We start from the raw sequence: 22896 nt of genomic DNA on the forward strand, positions 1-22896 counted from the left end.
AGAATTTGTTGAACAACTTTCAAAATGTGTTTAAGTGCCTCAAAAATCCTCCAATTTGGGGAACTTATAGCGTCGTTTTCAGAGTAAAAGCTGTAAAAAGCCGCTGAACACTACCTGCTAACAGTTAGCTGTAGACTAGCTGGTGAACATAGTGGAGCATTTAGCAGCTAAAGAGCCAGATATTTCCCTCAGGAGTTGGTAGAGAGTAAAAACAGAAGCTAAAAGAGAGTGAATATTGGACTCACATTCACCAGGTGGACAGAAACACGACTCCACATGAATGATAATGTTGCTCCGTAACTGCTGGATGTTTAAATAAACAACTGTTTGTTAACATGTTAGCCACAACTACTTTATAAACTGATGATATAACAAAAATGCTTTTTACAGACTATTCTGCTGAAAACAAGTGAACAAAAAACATCATGTCAAGTTTCTTGAACCAGATTAAAACTATAAAGGATCAAGAACAGAACCCTGAGGAACGCCACAAGTTATTATTGACATTATCAATGTGACAATAATGTTGCTCCATAGCTGCTGGATGTGGAAATAAGCAACTGTTTGCTAACATGTTAGCCACAACTACTCAATAAGCTAATAATATAAAAACTGAACCTGGTCTGCACTCAAAAATCCTCCAATTTGGGGAAAAACTGTTGTTAAAAGTTGTTAAATGTGTTACATCTGTATAATAATATCATAAAATTTAGTTATTACACTAAAATTCCCAAATGTAGCACAAAGCCTCTAAAATATATTATTATCATCTGATCTGATCTCATGTGTTAAAGCTCTCAAATCCCAAAATATGGTGTCGAACCTCCTCGTTTATTTGGTAAAATCTCCAAATTTGGCGCCATTTTTATAGAGTTTTTGAACTTTGCCTCTGAATTGTTAATGTTGTTCTGGCCAATAAATCCACAAACAGGAAGTCGTCTGTTCTCTCTCATCCCAGACGTGTTTGTTGTGACTCACAATAACAACATTTGATAAACTTACAGCAGCTCATGTTCTCGTGTGTCTGCAGGCGGTCTGTGGAGCAGACTCGGCTCCGGCGATGGCGACAGCGGCGCTGGACGTCACGACCGCAGACCGAGCAGCCGGTCGTCGGGCCTTTTCTCCTCCGGTGGCGACGGCGGCGGAGGCGGCGGCAGCAAGAGCAGCAGCAGGAGGAGACGGGGCGACGGAAAGGAAGGAGCGGAGGAGGACGAGGAGGACGAGGTGGAGGAAGACGACTCGACGCTGCAGAAGATGTGGGGCGCCATGATCAAACAGAAACAGGAGCGTCTGACCCACAAGATGAAGAAGAGTCGGCTGGACAACCTGCCGTCGCTGCAGATCGAGATCAGCCGCGACAGCAGCGACGAATCAGACGCCTGAGAGTGAAGCAGCAGAGAGAAGAAGAAGAAGAAGAAGAAGAAGAGAGGAGTTCCTCATCTGTCCGTCAGTCTGAAACAGACACGGAGCAGATCTGAGGCCAGTGATGGGTTTTCTTTTGTTTGTGTATCTGCAGTTCATGGATGGATTACTGAGCAGGGCGACCGAGCACAGACACACAGTCTCTGTTTGAAGTCCACATTTCAGTCTTTAAAGTGTCTTTAACATGTTTCGTCCTCCTCAGTCTGATCTATGTGTAGTAACAGTGTTGGTTGTGGTTCGTAGTGATGAACCTACAGAGACTCTGCAGCTCCTCTCGGCTTTACGGAGCTTTATAGTGAGTTTCAGCTCGTTGTTTATCTGTTCTGCTGCAACTTTTACTGTTCTGGTTCACTCTCAGCGTCTCATAGTGTCGTTTTCAGAGAGACAAAGCTGTAAAAAGCCGCTGTACACTACCTGCTCAGCAGCAAACAGATTGAACCAGATTGAAACTATAAAGGATCAAGAACAGAACCCTGAGGAACGCCACAAGTAATTGTCTCTGTTTGAAGTCGACATTTCAGTCTTTAAAGCGTCTTTAACATGTTTCATCCTGCTGCTATTAGCTGATAATATGACAAAGATGTTTTTTACAGACTGTTCTGCTGAAAACAAGCAGATAAAAAAACATCATGTCAAGTTTCTTGAACCAGATTGAAACTATAAAGGATCAAGAACAGAACCCTGAGGAACACCACAAGTAACTGCTGGATGTTTGTTAACAAGTTCAACCCGTCAGCTTAAAGCTGATGATGAGTCAGAGTTAATGTTCACTACAAAACATCAGTTAATGCACATTTAAACATTAATTATCTGCCAAAAACATCCAACAATCCAAGTTTTGTTTTTTATTTCCAAATAAAAAACAAATGTGATCCGACACATGATGAAACATGGAGACAGTTCAGTGTTCAGTTGTTTTCACTTTAATTAATTTGTTAATTAAGAGTCATTTAGGCAGCAGCTGAACACACAAACATGAGCAAACAGTTCAACACCAGCAGAGAATAAAGATCCCAATAATAAATTAATAATTAGTCGGTTTAGCACGTTTCTGTTTTTCCTTTTTTCTGGGAAACTTGTTAAAAAACTGTTCAGAAATTACAGAAAATATCTTGTTTGTTTTATTTCCTTCATATTTCAGCAGCATAGTCTCATTAAAACACAGTCAGTCTCTGGTTTCCTCCAACATTTTTTACAGTGTGCTGTAATATTTAACACTACAGCACACTGTAAAAAATACTACAGCTGCAACTATTTTGATAATCGATGAACAGTTTTGATTAATTTGCTAAAATTCTCTGCACCAAATGAGAAAAATAGTAAACAATGTTAGTTTCAGCCCCATAAATAAATATAAATAGATATTTGGACCGTTTGAAGTAAATGCTGAAGTTCATCTGCAGCTTGAACCTGTAAATGTGATTTGAAGAGAGTCTGGGGGGTCGTAGGTGTCTGTGCTCAGGGCCCCGGGGCCTCCTAATCCGTCCATGCTCCTGTCGATAAGTTAAATATCTGTGCTGATGTTTCCTGTCAGGATGTAACAGAGCGTCACGTCTCCACTGAAACCCCGTCACGCTCTCTCTCCTCTCACCTGGCCAGCTGCTGCTGCTCTACATCATCAGTAAATCATTCCTACTGGACGCCGTCGGCCGCTCGTGACTCCGTTTTTGTTTTTGAGTTTTCTTCCCTCAGACTGTTGACGTCGTCATGAGGAACCTGTTCAGCTCCACGGGACCAGCTCCCCTACCCACAATCCTCAGCTCCTCTACCCCTCTACCCACGATCCTCAGCTCCTCTACCCCTCTACCCACGATCCTCAGCTCCTCTACCCACGATCCTCAGCTCCTCTACCCCTCTACCCACGATCCTCAGCTCCTCTACCCCTCTACCCACGATCCTCAGCTCCTCTACCCACAATCCTCAGCTCCTCTACCCCTCTACCCACGATCCTCAGCTCCTCTACCCCTCTACCCACGATCCTCAGCTCCTCTACCCACGATCCTCAGCTCCTCTACCCACGATCCTCAGCTCCTCTACCCCTCTACCCACGATCCTCAGCTCCTCTACCCAGAATCCTCAGCCCCTCTACCCACGATCCTCAGCTCCTCTACCCAGAATCCTCAGCTCCTCTACCCACGATCCTCAGCTCCTCTACCCAGAATCCTCAGCCCCTCTACCCACGATCCTCAGCTCCTCTACCCAGAATCCTCAGCTCCTCTACCCACGATCCTCAGCTCCTCTACCCACGATCCTCAGCTCCTCTACCCAGAATCCTCAGCCCCTCTACCCACGATCCTCAGCTCCTCTACCCAGAATCCTCAGCTCCTCTACCCACGATCCTCAGCTCCTCTACCCAGAATCCTCAGCTCCTCTACCCACGATCCTCAGCTCCTCTACCCAGAATCCTCAGCTCCTCTACCCAGAATCCTCAGCCCCTCTACCCACGATCCTCAGCTCCTCTACCCAGAATCCTCAGCTCCTCTACCCACGATCCTCAGCTCCTCTACCCAGAATCCTCAGCTCCTCTACCCACGATCCTCAGCTCCTCTACCCAGAATCCTCAGCTCCTCTACCCACGATCCTCAGCTCCTCTACCCACGATCCTCAGCTCCTCTACCCAGAATCCTCAGCCCCTCTACCCACGATCCTCAGCTCCTCTACCCAGAATCCTCAGCCCCTCTACCCACGATCCTCAGCTCCTCTACCCAGAATCCTCAGCTCCTCTACCCACGATCCTCAGCTCCTCTACCCACGATCCTCAGCTCCTCTACCCAGAATCCTCAGCCCCTCTACCCACGATCCTCAGCTCCTCTACCCAGAATCCTCAGCTCCTCTACCCACGATCCTCAGCTCCTCTACCCACGATCCTCAGCTCCTCTACCCAGAATCCTCAGCCCCTCTACCCAGCACTAAGCACGTTTTGATCAGAGCAGAGCTGTGATGTTCAGTGACGACGTCTTCTCCGCGGACAGCGAGGGGAAGGTGGAGAAAAGGAAAAAGACACACAAGAGGATCAATAAATGATCGATAATAAATGATCGATAAGCTGCCTCCTGAAGTAAAACTCCTCCTCTTTGTCTCCTGACTTCTCCTCGTTCGGCTTCGTGTTCCTCCGAAGCAGCTGAAACTCTGACATGAGAGGAAACAGGAAGCAGGAAGTGTGACTGATTTAAAAATCCTTCATGAGGGACGTTTTTCTTACATTTTTTTTTAATCACCTGTTGTGCTTCAGTTATTGAGCAGCATCGAGGTCCGTCTGTCTGTCTGTGGACATAAACACTGTGTTCATCCTACTGTCTGTACCAGTCGGTCACATGATTTATCTTATTTTGTGTTTTCATTTTTTTTTTATTCAATCTTTTGAGGGGCCACAAACACACACACACACACACACACACACCAGGCTGAGCTGTTTGTTATTGTTGTTATTGTTGTTGTTGTTGTTGTTGTTTTGATCTCAGTCCGATCAGCTGACGTCACTGCTGGGCCTGAATTTTGCAGATTCGTCACCTCTGAATCATTCAACTCTTTTAAATTCGGATCCATTTTTAGAGTAAATTGATACATTTCAGATCAATCAAAGTTCAGTTTATTGCCGACGTAACGAGCAACAGGTCGGCTGAACACAAGGAAACACATGAAGAAGAAAGTTTAAGTGTTTTCTTCAGCGGTGTCTTGGAGGAGATTCCTTCTCACTAAACGACGGATTGTAAAATAAAGTCAACTTTGAATTTTGAAAGCTTGTGAAATAAGTTTCTTACAGCCTGACTCCGTTTTTACATTTAAGACTTTTTTGCATTAACAGTTAAATCAGTTTAAACGTCTTCAGCCAACAAACATCACTGAAAACAGGAAGTGTCCTCGTCAGGTTTGTTCATTTCTCTGTTTTCCCTCCTGAACAGGACTAAATCTACTTTACAGCAGACAGAAAAGTTTAAAGACTTCAGAAAGTTTTGATGTGAAAAATGTGTAAATTTATCGCTTCTTCGTGATCTGTTGTGTTTCGTCTCCTCGCTGTGGCGGCCATGATGGTTTTACCCTTTTCACGCTGTACAAAAGAAAAAAGACACAACGAGATGATTATAATGTATTTATTTGTCAATGAGTGCTGATGACGTCATTAATCTGATGTGGATTTCGTGGATCAAACAGCTTTGAAAGTCTTTCCATCGTCTCTGCCAGAAGCAACAGAAACAAAAAGGTGTAACTTCCTGTTTGGTTTTTGTGCAAATTTCTCAAACAACCTCCTTTTTTTTTTCTGTGTCTGTGATCTAATCTGCAAAAGTCTTGAATTAAAAAAAAAAAAACTGTGAAGGAGAGTCCGACCGATACGTCAGCACGACCGAGTTTAAATCAGTGAAACATCAGTTTTACTATCGGGCCTCGAACGCAGCATCGGTCGGACTCTTAGAGAGGAACAAACAGTCGGTCCGTCTGGTTCTCAGCCTGGTGTGAACTCTGATCCTGGTCTCACATATCACAACAGTTTGACTTCAACTTGGATTCAAATGTTACTGCGACTCCGCCGTGTTCGTCCTGACTGGTCGGATCTCACTGGTCTGACTGGTCGGAGGCCAGAAAATAAAGAATCTCCTGTTTTTGTACTTTGGTCTGTTGAGTTTCATTCTGATTATAAATGAGATATTTCATATTTATATCAATATTATATGAAAACAAACATACTGATGATTCATCTGTTCTTCAACTCGTCAGGACAAACTTTAAGAACGTAAAGATTGTTCAGGAATGTTTCTGACTTTATGGATGTAACTGGTGGAGAAATCCTAAATGACTTTATCACATGTTACAGTCGGTCTTGATAGTAAACAGTCACAGACCTTCATCAGACATCAAGTTCACAACAACAACAACAACAACAACCAATCAGAAGAGGAGCTGAACCACCAAGAAGAAAACATCCTTAAATGAGACAAAAGATCTATAATGAACATCCACAGAATAGGAACGACTACATATATATATATATATACATATATATATATATATATATGTACAAAAGATTAATGATTTTTACATTTTTTTTATCATGTCCAAACTGGAAATATCTAAATGATTTTAAAGTAAAACAAATCACATTAAAGATTGTTTGTTTGGGAAATCTGCTGATAGAAACAATAGAATCAGTTACTGACAGGAAATATGGTCAAATAGTCCAATATTACATCAAATATTAAGGCAGTATTTTAAGTAAATAGTCTAATATCGCTAATCTCCTATTATTCTATTATTTTTTAGGCGTGTCAGCATCATAAACGTGGACAGCTTCACATCAGCCTGAAATATCTCAACTAAATATTCAAATATTCAAAGTAAACGTCCTGAACATCATAATGATCCTCTGACGTCTCCTTTAGCGCTACCATGAGACTGACTCTTTACTCTCAAGATAAACTGTATTAATTAAAATGTTCAAATTCAGAAATGTGTCCAAAACTTTAGTTTATGTTCCTGCAAAACCTCTGACATTCCCATCAGCCTCAGCTGTACTTTGTGTTTACTGCTAATTAGCTAATGTTAGCATGCTAACATGCTAAACCAACAGTGTACATTGTAAACGTACCTGCTAAACATCAACATGCTAACATTATCACTGTGAGTGTGTTAGCATTCTGATGTTAGCATGCTAACATTAGCTAAACCAAGAGTGTACATTGTAAACGCACCTGCTAAACATCAACATGCTAACATTATCACTGTGAGTGTGTTAGCATTCTGATGTTAGCATTTAGCTGGAGACACAAGGCTGTTTGTATTTACAGCGTTTGACTTATTTTAAGGATGTTTTTATCTATTATTGAGCTGATTTAACACGCTTCCAAACACATTTAAAAAACTGTTTCAGGCTCATGTTTGATTGGTAGCTGCAGCCAAAGATGGTTCCTTTATGGATTTGATGGCCTGTAAACAGATTCATTTATATAGTCTAAGAAAATAAATAAGCCACCATACGATAGAAACAACAATCCCAGAAACAATCCTGATCTGGCTGCAGGTTTAGAAGCTGCTGGGTGTTGGACTGGATGTCAGATTCTGCTCCCAGTCTGGTGTTTGATTACTGTGTCTAATAATATCCAGGCGGTTAGTTTGGAGCCTTACATGGCAGCCGGAGCTCCCAGCGACGGGGTTAACACATCCCGGCTGTCAGTAAATCATTCTTATCATATTTACTCATAACATGGAGACAAAAACCTGACAAAATCTGTTCAAATCTGAGCTCCCAGTAGAGAGCAGCTGTCTGGCAATGTTTTACACCAGTTTATGTGTAAAATGTATTAATATTAAACCTTTATTTAACCAGGTATATTATACTGAGATTATAAGATGTCTTTTTGAAGCGAGCAAGGGAAAAGGTAAAAATATCCTCAATTATTTCTGATATATTTTAATTATTGTTTGACATAACAAGGAACCAAACTGACCAAAAAGCAAATTAATATCTTTCAATCTATCAGTCAGACGTGACGGCAGAGCTTCAACCGACATGTAAAACAGAGCAGGAGCTTCATGATGATGAATGACGTCATGAATCTGTGATAAAAAGTTAAAATATTGACTGAGGCGCCGTCCTGCTGCCAGAAACCAAACGTGGATTCATCCGCCGCTGAAAATAGTCCCCAACAAATGCACTATTTCCTCCTGTTTGTTTGTTGAGCAGCTGTTTTAGGAGATTAAATATTTGTGAGCTGTTTTTAAAGATCTTCAGTAGGAACCAATGAGCTCGGAGCAGAGAAGGGGGACAGTATTGAGAGACGGACCGACGCCATGTTAGTTTGAGTCTGTTCATTAATAACATCAGACTCAGACTGAGGAGCAAATATTTAGAGCTTCACTTTTCTTTCTCTTAAAGTAAATTCAAACCAAGCGGCAAAAATTTGAAAATGCATCATGTTTGGAAAAAATAAATAAACGAGCTGCCGCCTTTAACAGCTGTTATAACAGATCAGTTCTTATTACAACTGAAAGATAAAAATGCATCAATGAAAACAACATTTTTCACACATAAACTTCTTGACAACACTTTAAAAAACAACATATCAGATTCTGTCAGCGACGGAGGGACGATGTCTTGATGTCCTTCATCAGGTGGAAACATGGAGGCGTTCACTGTCTGAAACACAGATCACTGAATATTAAGATAAAAAGGTAAAATAGACTCACATAACGTGTGTGTGACATTATATCACGATGGTGGATGAACATTAAAAACATCAAGATTTAACGTAACCTTCGTCTCTGCAGTGTTCGACCACGTTGGTACTTTCTCTTTTTCTTTTTTTTTACAGTTTTGGAGACAAATATCGTCCATTTAAATCCATTTAAACTGAACACAGAAAGACCTTTAAGCTCCAAACTGTTACTGTTGAATTATAATTCTTCTCTGTTATTATTATATTTATGTTCTGGTTGAACTGCTGTGATGGAAACTACATGTAACGACTTTATACTGTTCTTCATATCTTCATATAATCTGGAAATATGAATAAGAGTCAACAGGATAAAACAAAACACCGTCACCATGGTGATTTTCTGTAGTTGATGAATGAATGTTTCTACTTTTATTATTAGTTTTATTTATCAATTTGTTGTATAATGTTGAGCTTGTATTGTAATAAACTGTAAACACAGTCTGATCAGGAAGTTTTGATTTGATTCGTCCTTTAATTAAACGAGGCGACTTAATCCGTTCAGGAGTTTTATTACATCATCCAGATTAAATCACTGCAGACCCGTCACACCTGGAAACATCTGGTCCACCTTCAACAGAAGCAGGAAGTGATTCCTCGCACACGCCATCACAGTCACTGATAAATATATATATTTAAGCAGGCTGTATATACTGTATGAATATATATAAAGACACTTATTACATCATCTATTCAATATTTACTCTCCTTTTGCACTATTTGTATCTTTGTCTACAGTTTACAGTTTTACGTATTTATCTATGTATCTATTTATGTTTCAGCTGTATGTCTCCCTGAACATTGTTGAATGTAAGTATATTGATTAAGAATGATTTATAAACATTATTTATTTTATTTTAATCATTTATCTTTATTGTATTAGTGATGTAAAATTGTATTTTTCTCCTCTTATCATTTTTATTTCTTTGTTTTTATCTTTTGTAGTTTTTATTTCATCATTATTATTTTAAATCTATTTTATTTAACAACATTTTCATATTTTTTAATTACACTAACCTGTATTAAAGGTGCAACATAAATAAAGTTTGATTGGATGAACTAGAAACTACGTCACATATCCGCCAATAAAACTGATTCTGATGATTACAGAAAGAAAAACATGTTTAATGTTCATTTCGGCTCCTGATTCTTATTTTAAGACGCACTTGAAAAATTGTGAACCCGTCTTTGAAGTCACTGGAGGCGGATTGCAGGTTTGAATTTGTGTATGTGGCTGCATGTTAATACATCACATGTTTGATATGTAGCCATCATCCCGTTGTAATTTATATTTACTCGCTCAGCATATATTTTCTTATATTTCCATATTATTTTAACAGTAGTGTGTGAAGGCGCCATGCTGGGCCTCGTGTTATTGTGTTGGGTAATCATCTTTTGAATGTCTTTCGTTATGTAATAATAAGATCACACTGCTTCACTCTGATTGGCCGCTTGGTGTGGCTGTTATTTTATCGGACCAATGAGAATCAAAGCCCGGGTCCGGGAGGCGTGAAGCGAGCCAATGGGAGCGCGCTGACGACATCGGAGATATAAGTTGTGTTGTGTGACGTATGCGGCCTCCAGTTACAGTCGCCATCTTCTCGTCGTGGATAGCAGAACCCGAGAACAGCGACAGGCGGCAGCCGAAATAAATACACCACGAGCCGGCGTTATTTTTCCACCGAGTCACGGCCGAATCAGTTCGCTAAATGAGTTGATGGACTGCCTGCTGATCAATGGTTGTGGTATCGATAGGGCTGGTGTAGGTTTCCCCTCGTCGCTCGGCTCAAAGATGGAAGACGCCTGCAGAGAGTACCAGTCCTCCCTGGAAGACCTGACGTACAACAGCAAGCCGCACATCAACATGCTGACCATCCTGGCCGAGGAAAACCTCGACTTCGCCAAGGATATCGTCGCAATTATTGAAGCACAAATCAGCAAGGTTTTTATAAATATAGAATATTTTCATTTTGAGATGTTTCTGTGGATGTATGTAGTGTTAGTAGGCCCCGGCCGCGGCGGAACATGGCGGCCGGCGGTGTGTCAGCGAGCGACTATTTTCTTACAGTTCGTTATTGTTCTGGTTAGCAGCACTCAGTAGCATTCCTACTACTATTATTATTATTATTATTATAACTCGTTTATTGTGTATTAAAGTGAACACATCGCTCACATATTGATTAACTTGGTTTGCTTCAGAAACCGTATTGATTACTTTTTTGAACAAAAACAGTTTTAACTGTCGAAACTCGCCCCGCTGACTGAAAGCGGCCTGCGGCTCAACGCCGGTCACAATCCACCGTAAAGCTCCGCTACACCACTTCATTTAACTTCATTTAACTTCATTTAACTTCATTTAACTTCATTTAACTTCACCACTGGATTTATATACTTCCTGTTTAAACAAGACAGTAATATGTGTCTCTCAAGAAGAAGAAAACGACATAAAATTTAAAAAACTCCATAAATAAGTTGATGATTATCAGGTTTAAAATCAAATGGAAGCCAAAGAAAACAAAAACTTTTGATAAATGTTTTCAAATAATCTAAAAATATGTAATATATGCAGACATGCAGTGATTTGAATCCACCATAAAACCAATCACTGCAGGATGTGTTTAAATATTATCATAAAGTTAATGATTCACTCACATCCACATCAAAACTTATTAACTAATTAACATTATTAAACAGCTTCAGTCTGATTTATACAGAGCTGGAAGAAGTACTCTGATACTTTACTACAGTAAAAGTACTAATACAACATGTAAAAATACTCTATTACAAGTAAAAGTACATAAGTATTATGAGCTTGATGTAGTTAAAGTATTGCAGTAAAAGTACATAAGTATTATGAGCTTGATGTAGTTAAAGTATTGCAGTAAAAGTAGTGGTTTGGTCCCTCTGACTGATATATTATTATATATGACATCATTAGATTATTAATAGTGAAGCATCAGTGTTAGAGCAGCATGTTACTGTTGTAGCTGCTGGAGGTGGAGCTAGTTTACACTACTTTATATACAGTTAGCTAGTTTAGTCCAGTGGTTCCCAACCTAGGGGTCGGGCCCCTCCAAAGGGTCAGCAGATAAATCTGAGGGGTGGTGAGATGATTAATGGGAGAGGAAAGAAGAAAAAACAAAGTTCTGATACACAAATCTGTTTTCAGTTTTTGGACTTTTTCTCTAATCTTTGATTTTTGCTGAAATATTGGATCATTTGAACATTTATTGAAATGAAAGCATGTGAGAAGTTTAGAGGGAAAAATCACTATTTGGTGGAGCTGTTAACAACTCATAGACATGTGAAATGTGACCCCGACTACACACTGCTTTTTGTAAGACGTCAAAAGACAAAAAGGTTGGAAACCACTGGTTTCATCTTTAACAATGTGTTGTATTTTAAAAGCTTGTTATATTATCCATTGTGTCAAATCTTCATCTGAAAAGTAACTAAAGCTGTCAAATAAATGTAGTGGAGTAGAAAGTACAATATTTCCCTCTGAAATGTAGAAAGTAGCATCACATGGAAATACTCACGTAAAGTACAAGTACCTCAACACTGTACTTAAATACTGTAGTAAAGTTACCGTCCAGCAGTGGATTTATGAACTTATTATTATTATTATGTGTAAACTATAAAACAGGAAGTTTAGTTCAACTCCAACAATAAGTTTGTAATTATTTGGTTTAAAATCAAAAGAAAACTAAACATTGAATAAATACTTTAATAGATGTTTTAACATTAAAATCTTTCATATATTATGTTTAAGAGACGTTTATGGTTCCAGAGTCCACAAGCAACAAACCAGTAAAACCACAACAAGCTTTTAGTTTCACAATGAATATTGTTGATTAATGATTAATGATTAGTGTTTTTATGTGTTGAAGCAGACGAGTCAGTGACTGAGTGGACACTGCTGGACATTGATTAATAACAGATCACATTAACGAGTCATTTAACGAGACATTATTGACGAGCGGGTTGAGTTACGGTGGATTCTGACTTGTGGTTTTTGCAGCCGTCACTATAAAAGCTGCTGCTGCTTGTTCTCTTTCTGGTTTATTGTTAATAAAGACAGTTGAACAGAGTGACGAGGCCTCTTCAGGCCTCCATACAAATGCTTTTGCAGTCAGCACTTTAACTCTGTGGTCAGTGTTTGACGGAAACAAAAAAAAAGCTGCCTGATAGACCAGGAAAAAAGGGTTTCTCTGCATTCATTCACTAGTGAATCTTGAATAACTGAAATGTCATTGGATGGTTCAAATGTTTATAATAAAAAATGTGAAATGTGCTTTTTGTCATTTTTTATTTCCCAGTGTAATTTATTGGTATGACTCTGGTTTTACATGTGCTCAGTCTGATGGGACTGAACGTACAAACAGAATGAAGTCAGCTGATGCTGCACAGTTCAGAAGCAGTAAACACGCAGTCTGCAGCTGCTTTTAACTAGACGCCTACTGATCTAACGGGTCATCACTGTTTCTAACTACCGAAGGGAGAAAAAAAAACCCCTTCTGAGGGCTAAAAGTTTGAGAGTGTGAGTGAATAAAACTGTCCGGGTTGTGAAGACGTGACGTGTCGTCAGGGTAACGTACAAAGAGCGGTTCACGCCCTCTTTGGAGGTAAAGACTGGACTTCCTGTTTTGTTTTTTTATGGACACGTTTTCCTTCCCTGACCGGGAGGACGATCAATAACTTCCTGAACTGATCGATTGTTACGACTGAAGACCACTTCTTCTTGTTTTTTGGGGGTTTTGTTTTTTGTTTTTCTTGTTTTATTTTGAAGGACGGCAGCAGTGATCAGACCTTCACTGTGCTTGAAAAGACTTGATGGATTTTTTTCATTCAAGAATGAAGAAACGTTTTTCGGACTTTGGACACATTTTTATTTTTATTTTTATATTTTTTCCAGTCGGATGTCAAGTCTTCATTTTTCCTCACTTGACAGATTTTTATAAATTTTTTTGTCTTTTGTTTTTTCCAGATTTTTGTGTATTTTGCACACAGTGGGTGGTGAGGTGGTGGGGGGGGGGGGGGGCATTGTGTTCTGATCATTTTGTTCTGAAATGTTGCTTTTAACCCCTGTTGTTTTCTAAACTTGTTGAGTTCTCTATTGCTCCAGGCCCCATCTGCCGAGAAGCTTCCAGTTTTGTACTTAGTGGATTCCATAGTGAAGAATGTTGGAGGAGAGTACCTTGCAGTGTTTGCTAAAAACCTAATCACTTCATTTTTATGTGTCTTTGAAAAGGTACAGTTCTCTTTGCTGCCGTTCCGCCTTGTTTTTAACCGTTAAGAGTCATAGCTGCCACTTCTCTCCTTGTGTTTGCTTGCTTTGTTACGTGTAGTCTCCTGCACTCTGCTCCTGTGTACTTAACGCATAACGTAGCTCTGCTAATAAACGTGGGTGGGTGGGTTAAAGCTTTTATTTTGAAAATGCACACACATATACTGTTTGGTGCTTTGACAGACTAGCGTGCTAACATGTAGAGTTGTTGAGGCTTTGCTGTGATGTTGCTGAATGTATTTTTTATAGGTTTTTTTTTTGTTGGTAGCTTTGGACCAAGTCATGTCCTCTGTTTGTAGGTGGACGAAAACACTAGAAAGAGTCTGTTCAAGTTAAGGTCGACGTGGGACGAAGTGTTCCCTCTGAAGAAGCTGTACGCGCTGGACGTGCGCGTCAACGCCGTGGACTCGGCCTGGCCCATCAAGCCGCTGCCGCCCACCGTCAACGCCAGCATTCACGTCAACCCCAAGTTTTTAAAACAGGTGCGTATGCGCCTGCAAACACCAAAAAAACCAGACCGATTCTGTTCATGTTGCCTTCATGTTCCCGCAGGTTTGAATGAGCGTCAGTCAGAGATGGTGAAGCGAGACGAGTTTAATCTGGTTTTTAAAGAAGATTCGCTTCATTTAAATGGTCTTTAAGTGTGTGAAGACGTCGAGCATAGACAGAAATACAATGAAAAACACAAATAATAAACAGTTTTGAAGCAGCTTTAAACCTCCGTGTTGTAGAAACTAAAATCAGTTTGTCTTTAATCCGACTCGGCTCTAAAACTACTGAAGGTGGTGACAGAAGAGGAAGTTCCTGCTGTGTGTGTGTCAGCTTTTCCACTGCAGAGCTGGAAGAAACAACAGTGAAACATCAGGAATCATGTGATAACACGTTGACGCACAGAACCAAATATAAACTCTGGATTTAAAGCCTCAACTGTTTGTCTTCATGTACAAGAATCTGAATCGGAATGAAAATAGTGGCGGGAATCTCAGGACTAGATTCAGTGTGGGGGGGTTAAGTCTCTTGCTGCAGTAGACTGTGTGTTACAGCGTCCACCTGCTAGATAAGATAAATGACCCGCAGCCTTTTTATTCTTTTTAACAGACTCTCTGCTGTGTTGTTAAAGTCGTTCAGACTGTTGAGAGTCAGCCGATCAGCTGTTCTCGTTTGTCACTGTGCAGAAAGTTCACTACGCTTCAGGTTGTTGTTGTAAAGGTAATAATCGAGTCATTAAATTGTCTCTGTGAAGGTGAACTCTGGCGTGTTGCTGCTTCACGTTATTAACTAACGTTTACAGTCTGCATCCCAGCATGTTTTCTATAAGTGAAGTGAACTCTGCTGAACGTCTCCAATGAAACTTGTATTCTGACTTAAATTCTCTCGTCTCCTCATATTTGTGACCTTCACAAACGTCTTCAGTCTGAGTCCGAGGCGCCCTCCCCGCGGCCCGCCTCCACCCCAGCGCCGGCGCCCACTCCCCCGCCGGCCCCGGCCGCCGCCGCCGCCACCACCACCACCGTCAGTCAGTCCAGCCTGACGCAGGAGCAGCTGATCCGCCAGCAGCTGCTGGCCAAACAGAAGCAGCTTCTGGAGCTCCAGCAGAAGAAGATCGAGCTGGAACTGGAGCAGACCAAAGCACAGCTGGTAGGAACAAACAGTCTGACTCCACATGTTTGATTCCTGTTGTTCAGTGTTTGAGATGTTTTACTGCGTTTAGAAACAATCTTAATCTTAATCAGCTTGTTTTTACTGATTCTGGGACATTTGAACTCCAGCTGCGGGTGTAAATGATACCTGCTGCTTCCTGGATCAACGTCTTCTGCTCTCTAACTGGCAGAGTTTCCTCACCAAGAACTAAAACGTTGAACTTACGGTTTAGATGTTGAGCGTCCGGTGAAACTGGATCAACAGTCACACAGGAAGCCGCAGCGCAGCAGCTTCTTCCTCTTGTTGACTCGTATTAACTGACAGGAACCTGTAACTCTGCTGGATTCTTATTTTAGCTTCTCTCAGTCTGTTTCTCTCCTCACGTTTGTTTTGATGTCGTCCTGCAGGCCGGCGGCTTCACGCTACCGACACCGACCTCAGTCTCCTCTCCGACGGCGACGACTACGGCGGCGAAACCCACCACCCAAACCGCTCCCGTGGTCCGACCCTGGATCCCTCCTCAGACTCAGACCGACACCAAGCCGTCCACGAGAGACCCGCGTCTGAACCGCTCCGGCCCCCCGGCTCCTCCCCAGCCCAAAGAACAGCCTGCTGGGAAAAAAGATAGCAACGCCACAACAGGAAGTCCCGCGCCGACACCTGAGAAACGGCTGCCGGAGAAACCGGTCCGGCCCGACAAGGCCAGGATGCCGAGGAAGGAAGTGTTAGAGGAGAAGCCCAAGTCAAAGTCTCCGTCTCCGATGCCGAAAAGCCTCCAGAGTAAAAACAAGCACGCGGAGGCGGAGGGCCAGAAGTCAGCCGACAGCACAAAGAAAGACCCGCGGCTGAGGAAACGCCCGCAGGACAAGACCGGAGACGCCAAAGACGACGAGCTGAAGGAGAAGAAACGATGCAACGACAAGAAGGAGAGAGAGGAGGCGGCGCGGGCCGCCGACCCGCCGCGCTCCAACAAACCGAAGCTGCTGAACGGCTCGCTGACCAAACACGACCGCGAGGAGTCCGTGGAGAAGCTCGAGTTCAAGACCGGCGGCAACGCCCGGACGCACGCCAGGAAACGCACGCGCTCGCGGTCCAGGTCGCGCTCACCCGCCACCTCCCCGAAGAGGAAAGACAGGAGGTCGCCCAAGAGCAGAGCGAGGAGCAGCTCCTTGTCCCCGTCGCCGTCTCACAAACCCGGCAAACCCAGGAGGGTCCGAGCAGACGAGCCGCAGCACGGGAAGCCCGGCCGAGAGGACCGCCTCACTCCCAAGAAGAACCAATCGGAGAGCAGGAGATCAAAGAGGCCGGCGGAGGACCGGCACTCCGAGTCCAGAGACTCGCACTCGCCACGCAGCCACGACGGCGGCGGCAAGGAGACCAAAGATGCTCCTCACCGCTGGAGGAGCGGCTGGGAGGAGAACAAACAGTGAGTCCAACATGTTTCATATTTTTATTATCAATAAAAAATAATAAATAAAAGCTTCTGATTGGATCTTCAGTCAGCTGTTCCTGTTAAACACATGAATACCAAACTGTTCTTCTTCTTCTTCTTCAGTCTCAAGCTGTCGGAGGATTCTCACGTGAAACCCGGACCTCAGAGACACAAACCGTACGGCACCCCGACGCGCCCCACCACCCCCCGAACCCCGAAACACCGCCTCAGCGTGGACGCCAACCTGCAGATACCCGACGTCCTCAACTCCGCCTCCAAGAAGGACCTGCTCAGGAGGGTACGTCACACACGTACAGAGACTCCTCGTGTTTATCTACACGGGTAGTTTTAATAGTTTTTAAAGTAAAAAGTGTTTTTTTTCTTTCTCTTCAGGCCAGTAAACGTCTGGAGAGCGGCGAGATTTCCCAGGAGGACTTCCTGAACATGGCCCACCAGATCAAACATTTCTTCCAGTATCAGGAGGAGAAGCAGCAGCGCTCGGAGAGCTGGGACGACTCCGACGACTTCCCCGCCAAGAAACCGCCGCTGCTGGCCACGCCCCGCGACGGGATGGGCGAGGCGGCGCTGACGTACTACGAGCACAAGTCCAAGCTGAGGAAGACGCAGGTCACCCACCGAGCCGCCGGGGAGGAGTGGGAGGGCGAGGAGAGTCCGGAGGAAGGCGAAGAAGTGGCGCAGGGCGAGAAGGCGGGCGCTGGCCGCAGCACGGGACACCTGCCGTCACATAAATACAACCGGGCGCCACGGGACAGACAAGGTGAGCTGACTTATTTTACTAGACTCCAGGAAGTTTTCTGGTTCTCGGTGTTAGGATTAAATCAAACTGAGGAGCTGTGAAGGTGCGTCACTGACGTCGGTTGCTTTCTCTCGCAGGTGAGAGGCGGAGTAAAGAGCGTGAAGAGCCGCGGCCTCCGCTCGGCCCCATGATCGAGGAGTACAACCACGGGAAAGAGTTCCCCACGCTAAAATCTCTGCCGGGCCTTCGCTTCAGGAGGAGAGCCGACCCCCGAGAGTCGAGTGAGTCCGCCACTCCGAACGCAAAACATGACGATGTGTTAATTCACTTCAACTGATCTCTGAAGGCAAACTGTCATCTGTTATCTTCATCCACAGAGAGGTCAGAGGTCAGGTTCTGGAGCTGCGGGGTGTCAGGGTCTCGATCAGTGACACTTCAGCAGGGTTAGAGACTCTTAAGAGATCACAGTTTACACATTTAATTAGGAGTCCAGTGCACACGACAACAACCTGGACGATTCATGAGTGAAGAGTAAAGTTGGTCGTCAGCCCCTCAGAGGGATCATGGGAGACGTAGTCAGTAACTAGTTAGAGAGACGAGTTCAGGACGATTAAAGTTTCTCCTTAGTTGATGTTTAGATTCCTTCTCTGTAGTTTAACGTTGATACAGTTAGTTAAAGTCTTTAGTTTAACACTTGAACTCATGAGTGAATGATCCAGTTTTAAGGTTTGAACGGTCGCAGGACGTCAGAGCGTCTCTTCATGTTTCATCTCGTTTCCAGGTGAGAGAGAGTGGAACTCGCCGCTGACGGAGCGCCAGCGCGAGGAGCAGAAGAGCGGCTACGACGCTCCGCGGAGGTACGCCGAGTCCAGACACCCCAACCCCCGCAGACCAGAGGGGCCCCCTCCCTCCGGCACCGTGGTCCACAGGAAGTGTCCGAGCCCGGCCGGTCTGGACGCGCCGGTCCCGAGGTTCGAGCGTGAGCGCCTGTCGCCGCTCCACCAGAAAGACTCCGCAGACAGTCCCGTCCCTCGCTTCGAGAGCCCCAACAGCGAGCACTCGGACGACGGACCGCTCAATCTGGACGCCGCCCCCCCTCCTCACCCTCACCCCGCCCCTCCCCCCAAATCCATCCTCAAGGCGCCGGCCCGCGGAGGTCCGCTGCCTAACGTCCGCCAGCACAGCGACTCTCCAGGACACACTCCTCCTCACGACGGAGGCCACCCCCCGACCCGCTACGACGGGCCCGCACACATGGGCCCGTCCAGACCGCATCCTCCGGGCCGGTACGAAGGCGGCGGCCCCGGGCGCTACGACGACCCGTCCAGGTTCGAGGGGCCTCACAATCAGGGTCCCGGCAGGTTCGACGGTGGCGGACCACCTCATCACAACATACCCGAGAGGTTCGACGGACACATGTCACATGGTCCAATGAGGGGCGGAGACGGTATGGGCCGGTTTGACGGCCCGCCTCACCCTCAGGCACCCGTAAGGTTTCAGGGTCAGGGGCCCGGACCGGGGCACTTTGAGGGCCCGATGCAGCGCTTTGACGCACCGCCACACTTTGACAACATGGCTCCTGGTCCTGGATCTGGGCCGATGGGCTTCCAGCAGCAGCGGCCGATACGCTTCGAAAACCCTCCGAACCAGATGGGCCCGATGCGGTTTGAGGGCCCCGGTCCGATGCGGTTTGAGGGCCCCAGGTTTGACATGCCGGGCGGGCCCCATCAGGGAGGACCCCCACGCTACGACTGCCCCCCCGGCCAGCAGGGCCCCCCCAGGTTCGCTCCTCAACACAACCTGCAGCCCCCCATGAGGCCGATGGCCCCGCCCATCTACGACAACCCCATCCCCCCCCAGCAGAACTACAACATGGCCCCCCAGCGTTTCCCGGAGCCCATGAACCCTCAGTTCCCCGCGGGGCCGATGGCGTTCCCGGTGCAGCCGAACCTGCAGCCGGCAGGAAACTTCAACATGCAGCCGGCGCCGTTCAACCAGCCGGCCGCCGCCCCCTTCTACAACCCCGCAGCCCCCGCCGTCAGCATGCAGCAGCCGGTGAGCCCCACACGCCAAACACGCCAAACACTCCAAACACTCCAAACACCTGATGCACCTTATTATTAAACCGCCACCTGTTAATTAAGAATCGTCTGTTTTTTAAATCCCGTGTCGTTGTTTTCAGGTGAACATGATGCCGAACCTCAACACGCCCTTCCTGCCTCAGAACGCCGTGCCTTTCAGACAGCAGAGTAAGATCATCCTCACGCTTCAATAAACACACAAACACAAACAAACGACAGCGAATCTGTTTGAATGAACGTGACGGTAAATAAACTTTTAAACACGTCTTGTGTCTAACTGGGATCTGATTGGTTGTTTTCGTGTCCCTGCAGCTCCGCAGGTCGCCCCCCCGGAGAACCACTTCGGTCAGGTCGACGTCAACGACCTGCTGTCCAAACTCATCTCCAACGGCATCATCAAACCCTCGCAGCCCGACGCCGCGCCGGCCGCCGGCAACGGTCAGTCAGTCCACGACTCTGATGTCATCACGGCGAATCTCTGGCGGGCGAAGCTGTTTATTTACATTATTTGTTTGTTTGTTTGTTTTTTCCAGAAGCTTCGCCGCCTCCCGCAGCTCCTCCTGCGGTGGAGGAGGAGGAAGAGGAGGAGCAGGAGATGGAGGAGGAGGAAAACATCCCGGACCTCACCAGCTTCACCATCGACGACATGAAACAGTGAGTTCTTCTCTTCACCGGCGCTTCACAGCCGCCATCTTTTAACGAAGCCTCGTCAGGGTCACATGTTGAGACGGATCAGTCAGCTGATCTCTGTTGTTGTTGTTGTTGTTATTTTGTCGCAGGCGTTACGAGAGCGTGGTGACGAAGCTGTACTCGGGGAACCAGTGCTGCCTGTGCAGTATGAGGTTCACCGCCGCTCAGACCGACATGTACGCCGACCACCTGGACTGGCACTTCAGACAGAACCACGCCGGCAAGGTCGCCAGCAAGAAGGTCACGCACCGCCGCTGGTACTACACCCTGACGGTGAGAACACACACACACACACACACACACACACACACACACCTAGGTTGGGAACCAGTGGGCTAAACTAGCTAACTGTATATAAAGTAGCGGCTACAACGCTAACGCGCCGCTCCGTGTGTTTCAGGACTGGATCGAGTTCGAGGAGATCGCCGACCTGGAGGAGCGGGCGAAGAGTCAGTTCTTCGAGAAGGAGAACGAGGAGGAAGTTCAGAAGAATCAGGCGGCGGCGAAGGAGAAAGAGTTCCAGATCGTAAAAGCCACCAAAGACCAAGTGGGCGAGGTGAGACAGAAACGCTGTCGAGTTTAAAAAAAAAAAAACCTCCACAAAGAAACCAAACAGTCACTTTACTAGTCGTGACGTCCGTCTCTGTTTCTCCGCAGTCGTGTGAAATCTGTCAGGAGCCGTTTGAGACGTACTGGGTGGAGGAAGAGGAGGACTGGTTCCTGAAGGACGCCGTCCGGGTCGACGACAAGGTACGACCGACTCCTCCGATCAGAGCAGCTTCCTGTTCTCTGATCTGATACGGAGGCCGTTTAACGTCTGTTCACATGAAATCTGTCAGTTCATCCTTTAACTTCCTGAAAGAGCTGCAGCTAAACCTCATTTTCACTGTTTATTGATCTTTTATTATTTTTTGACTCATTTAGTTTAAAAAAAACAACAAAAGAGTTTATTTCTTATCACGAGAGTCATGTGACGTCTGAGAGCGAATCATCTCCTCCGTCAACGACATAAATAAATCAGAATGTTTTTAAAATGTGACGTTGAATATTTGTTATTAATTCAGAATAAATGTTTGTTTTCTCTGCTCAGAACTTCCATCCTTCCTGTTTTGAAGATTATAAAAACGTGAGTAACAGATCAATAATATTCATAAATGAATCAATAACCGATCAGTGAAGCGCGACGTTTGACTCGCTGCCGTTTTGTTTCCTCAGACGTCGTCGTATCTCGACGTCACGCCGTCGCCCAACAAGCTGCTGACTGACCACCCGCTGAGCTCCTTCATCAAGACTGAAGAAGAAGAAGAAGAAGAAAAGACTTCCTGTGACGTCGTCGCCGCCGCCGCCGCTGCAGCCGCCGCCTCAGTCAAACAGGAAGTGGAGTGTGAGGCCGACGAGCTTCCTGTCGTGAAGAAAGAGGAGGAGCCGGAGGTTTTAACAGAGCTGCAGTCGGAGGGAAACGCAGCGCCGTGAACTCGCTGCTTCACTTTTTCTGTTTTTTTTTTTTTTTTTTTTGAAGGAAAAAGTCACTTTTTTTTTTGTTTTTAGCGTGCGGGGGCGGAGCCTCGGCATCGTACACTTGAATACATTTTTGTATTTGGATTCTGAACGACCATTTCAAGGTCTCCTGCTTTTTTGTGAACTGAATGAAAAACTGAAATTGTTTATTGCAGAAAAAAAAAACAAATGTTTTGTTTTTTGGGGTAAAAAAAAAACAAAAAACAACAACAAACTGTAAATGATTTAATTTATAAATTAAAGTATTTTTTGTATCTCTGGTGTAACAGTGATTGAATCCAACAGCTGCTGTTTGCCGCCTGTTACAGTCTGTACATAGTTGAATCTGAACGATGTGATGACGGGTAGTCGCAGGTAAGCATCATCTGATTGGACGACTGAAGACCGCCGTCTGCTCTTCAGGAAGCGTTTCTACGGAGGATCGAAGACGCCTCTCGTTTGTTTTTTCTTTTCTTTGGTTCTCGAGTTTCCAATAAAAAGAGTCTGAAACTTTGTTGTTTGTGTGAACGGTGATTGTTGTCGGTCTGAAGACTCCGTTTTATTGTTCATTTAGGTTCCAAATCTTTAAATAAAGGTTCAGTGGGTTTAAACTTCCTGTTTCTGTTGGTTTTTATTTATTTATATGACTTTTAATTTTATAAACATCACAACGGATGATTCATTCTGTCTCAAACTCAACATTACAACAGAAACAAGAGAGATTATGTATATATATGTATATGTATATATATATGTGTGTGTGTGTGTGTATATATATATATATAAAGCTACTGACAAGAAGAGACTAGAAATAAAGAATTAAAGATTATACAAAAGCATCTCTCAGGAATAAAAACCTGAGGACAGATTTTTCCGTCCTGCGT

The 22896-nt window shown here is 44.6% G+C and overlaps 3 protein-coding genes across 4 annotated transcripts in view; all 3 read left to right on the plus strand.

Moving 5' to 3' along the window:
• The window catches only part of ncbp3 (nuclear cap binding subunit 3), a 10433-nt gene extending 9041 nt beyond the window's left edge, over nucleotides 1-1392 (plus strand). Inside the window, exon 13 of the mRNA XM_044371641.1 lies at nucleotides 1031-1392. Coding sequence (XP_044227576.1) covers nucleotides 1031-1383 — 353 coding nt within the window. The 3' untranslated portion in view covers nucleotides 1384-1392. The remainder of the gene's footprint in view (nucleotides 1-1030) is intronic.
• Nucleotides 1393-1774: 382 nt separating this feature from the next.
• Nucleotides 1775-6026, plus strand: LOC122995393 (flocculation protein FLO11-like). Its single transcript, XM_044370604.1, has 2 exons — nucleotides 1775-3273; nucleotides 3312-6026. The coding sequence occupies exons 1-2, from the start codon at nucleotides 3130-3132 to the stop codon at nucleotides 4344-4346; spliced, it is 1179 nt and encodes a 392-aa protein (XP_044226539.1). The 5' UTR covers nucleotides 1775-3129; the 3' UTR covers nucleotides 4347-6026.
• Nucleotides 6027-10203: 4177 nt separating this feature from the next.
• Nucleotides 10204-22623, plus strand: pcf11 (PCF11 cleavage and polyadenylation factor subunit). Of its 2 annotated transcripts, XM_044370038.1 has the most exons (18): nucleotides 10204-10569; nucleotides 13753-13878; nucleotides 14214-14396; nucleotides 15328-15552; nucleotides 15963-16981; nucleotides 17111-17285; nucleotides 17381-17765; nucleotides 17882-18025; nucleotides 18122-18187; nucleotides 18526-19799; nucleotides 19927-19993; nucleotides 20138-20263; nucleotides 20359-20479; nucleotides 20605-20788; nucleotides 20916-21071; nucleotides 21173-21265; nucleotides 21606-21641; nucleotides 21731-22623. In XM_044370038.1, exons 1-18 carry the CDS (start codon nucleotides 10345-10347, stop codon nucleotides 21986-21988), a joined length of 4863 nt encoding a protein of 1620 aa, XP_044225973.1. In that variant the 5' UTR covers nucleotides 10204-10344; the 3' UTR covers nucleotides 21989-22623. The 2 variants fall into 2 exon arrangements, with proteins under 2 accessions (XP_044225973.1, XP_044225974.1); XM_044370039.1 differs by lacking the exon at nucleotides 18122-18187.
• Nucleotides 22624-22896: the final 273 nt, after the last annotated feature.

This window comes from Thunnus albacares, chromosome 13 (assembly GCF_914725855.1).
Source record: "Thunnus albacares chromosome 13, fThuAlb1.1, whole genome shotgun sequence".
NCBI lineage: Eukaryota > Metazoa > Chordata > Actinopteri > Scombriformes > Scombridae > Thunnus > Thunnus albacares.

Excerpts from the sequence above, each read along its gene's own strand:
- LOC122995393 (XM_044370604.1), top strand. The coding sequence starts at position 3,130 with ATGAGGAACCTGTTCAGCTCCACGGGACCAGCTCCCCTACCCACAATC. Across the intron at positions 3,274-3,311 it reads ACGATCCTCAGCTCCTCTAC|CCACGATCCTCAGCTCCTCT; the intron begins CCCTCTACCCAC and ends CTACCCCTCTAC.
- pcf11 (XM_044370038.1), top strand. The coding sequence starts at position 10,345 with ATGGACTGCCTGCTGATCAATGGTTGTGGTATCGATAGGGCTGGTGTA. Across the intron at positions 14,397-15,327 it reads ACCCCAAGTTTTTAAAACAG|TCTGAGTCCGAGGCGCCCTC; the intron begins GTGCGTATGCGC and ends AAACGTCTTCAG. Across the intron at positions 21,266-21,605 it reads CCGTCCGGGTCGACGACAAG|AACTTCCATCCTTCCTGTTT; the intron begins GTACGACCGACT and ends TTCTCTGCTCAG.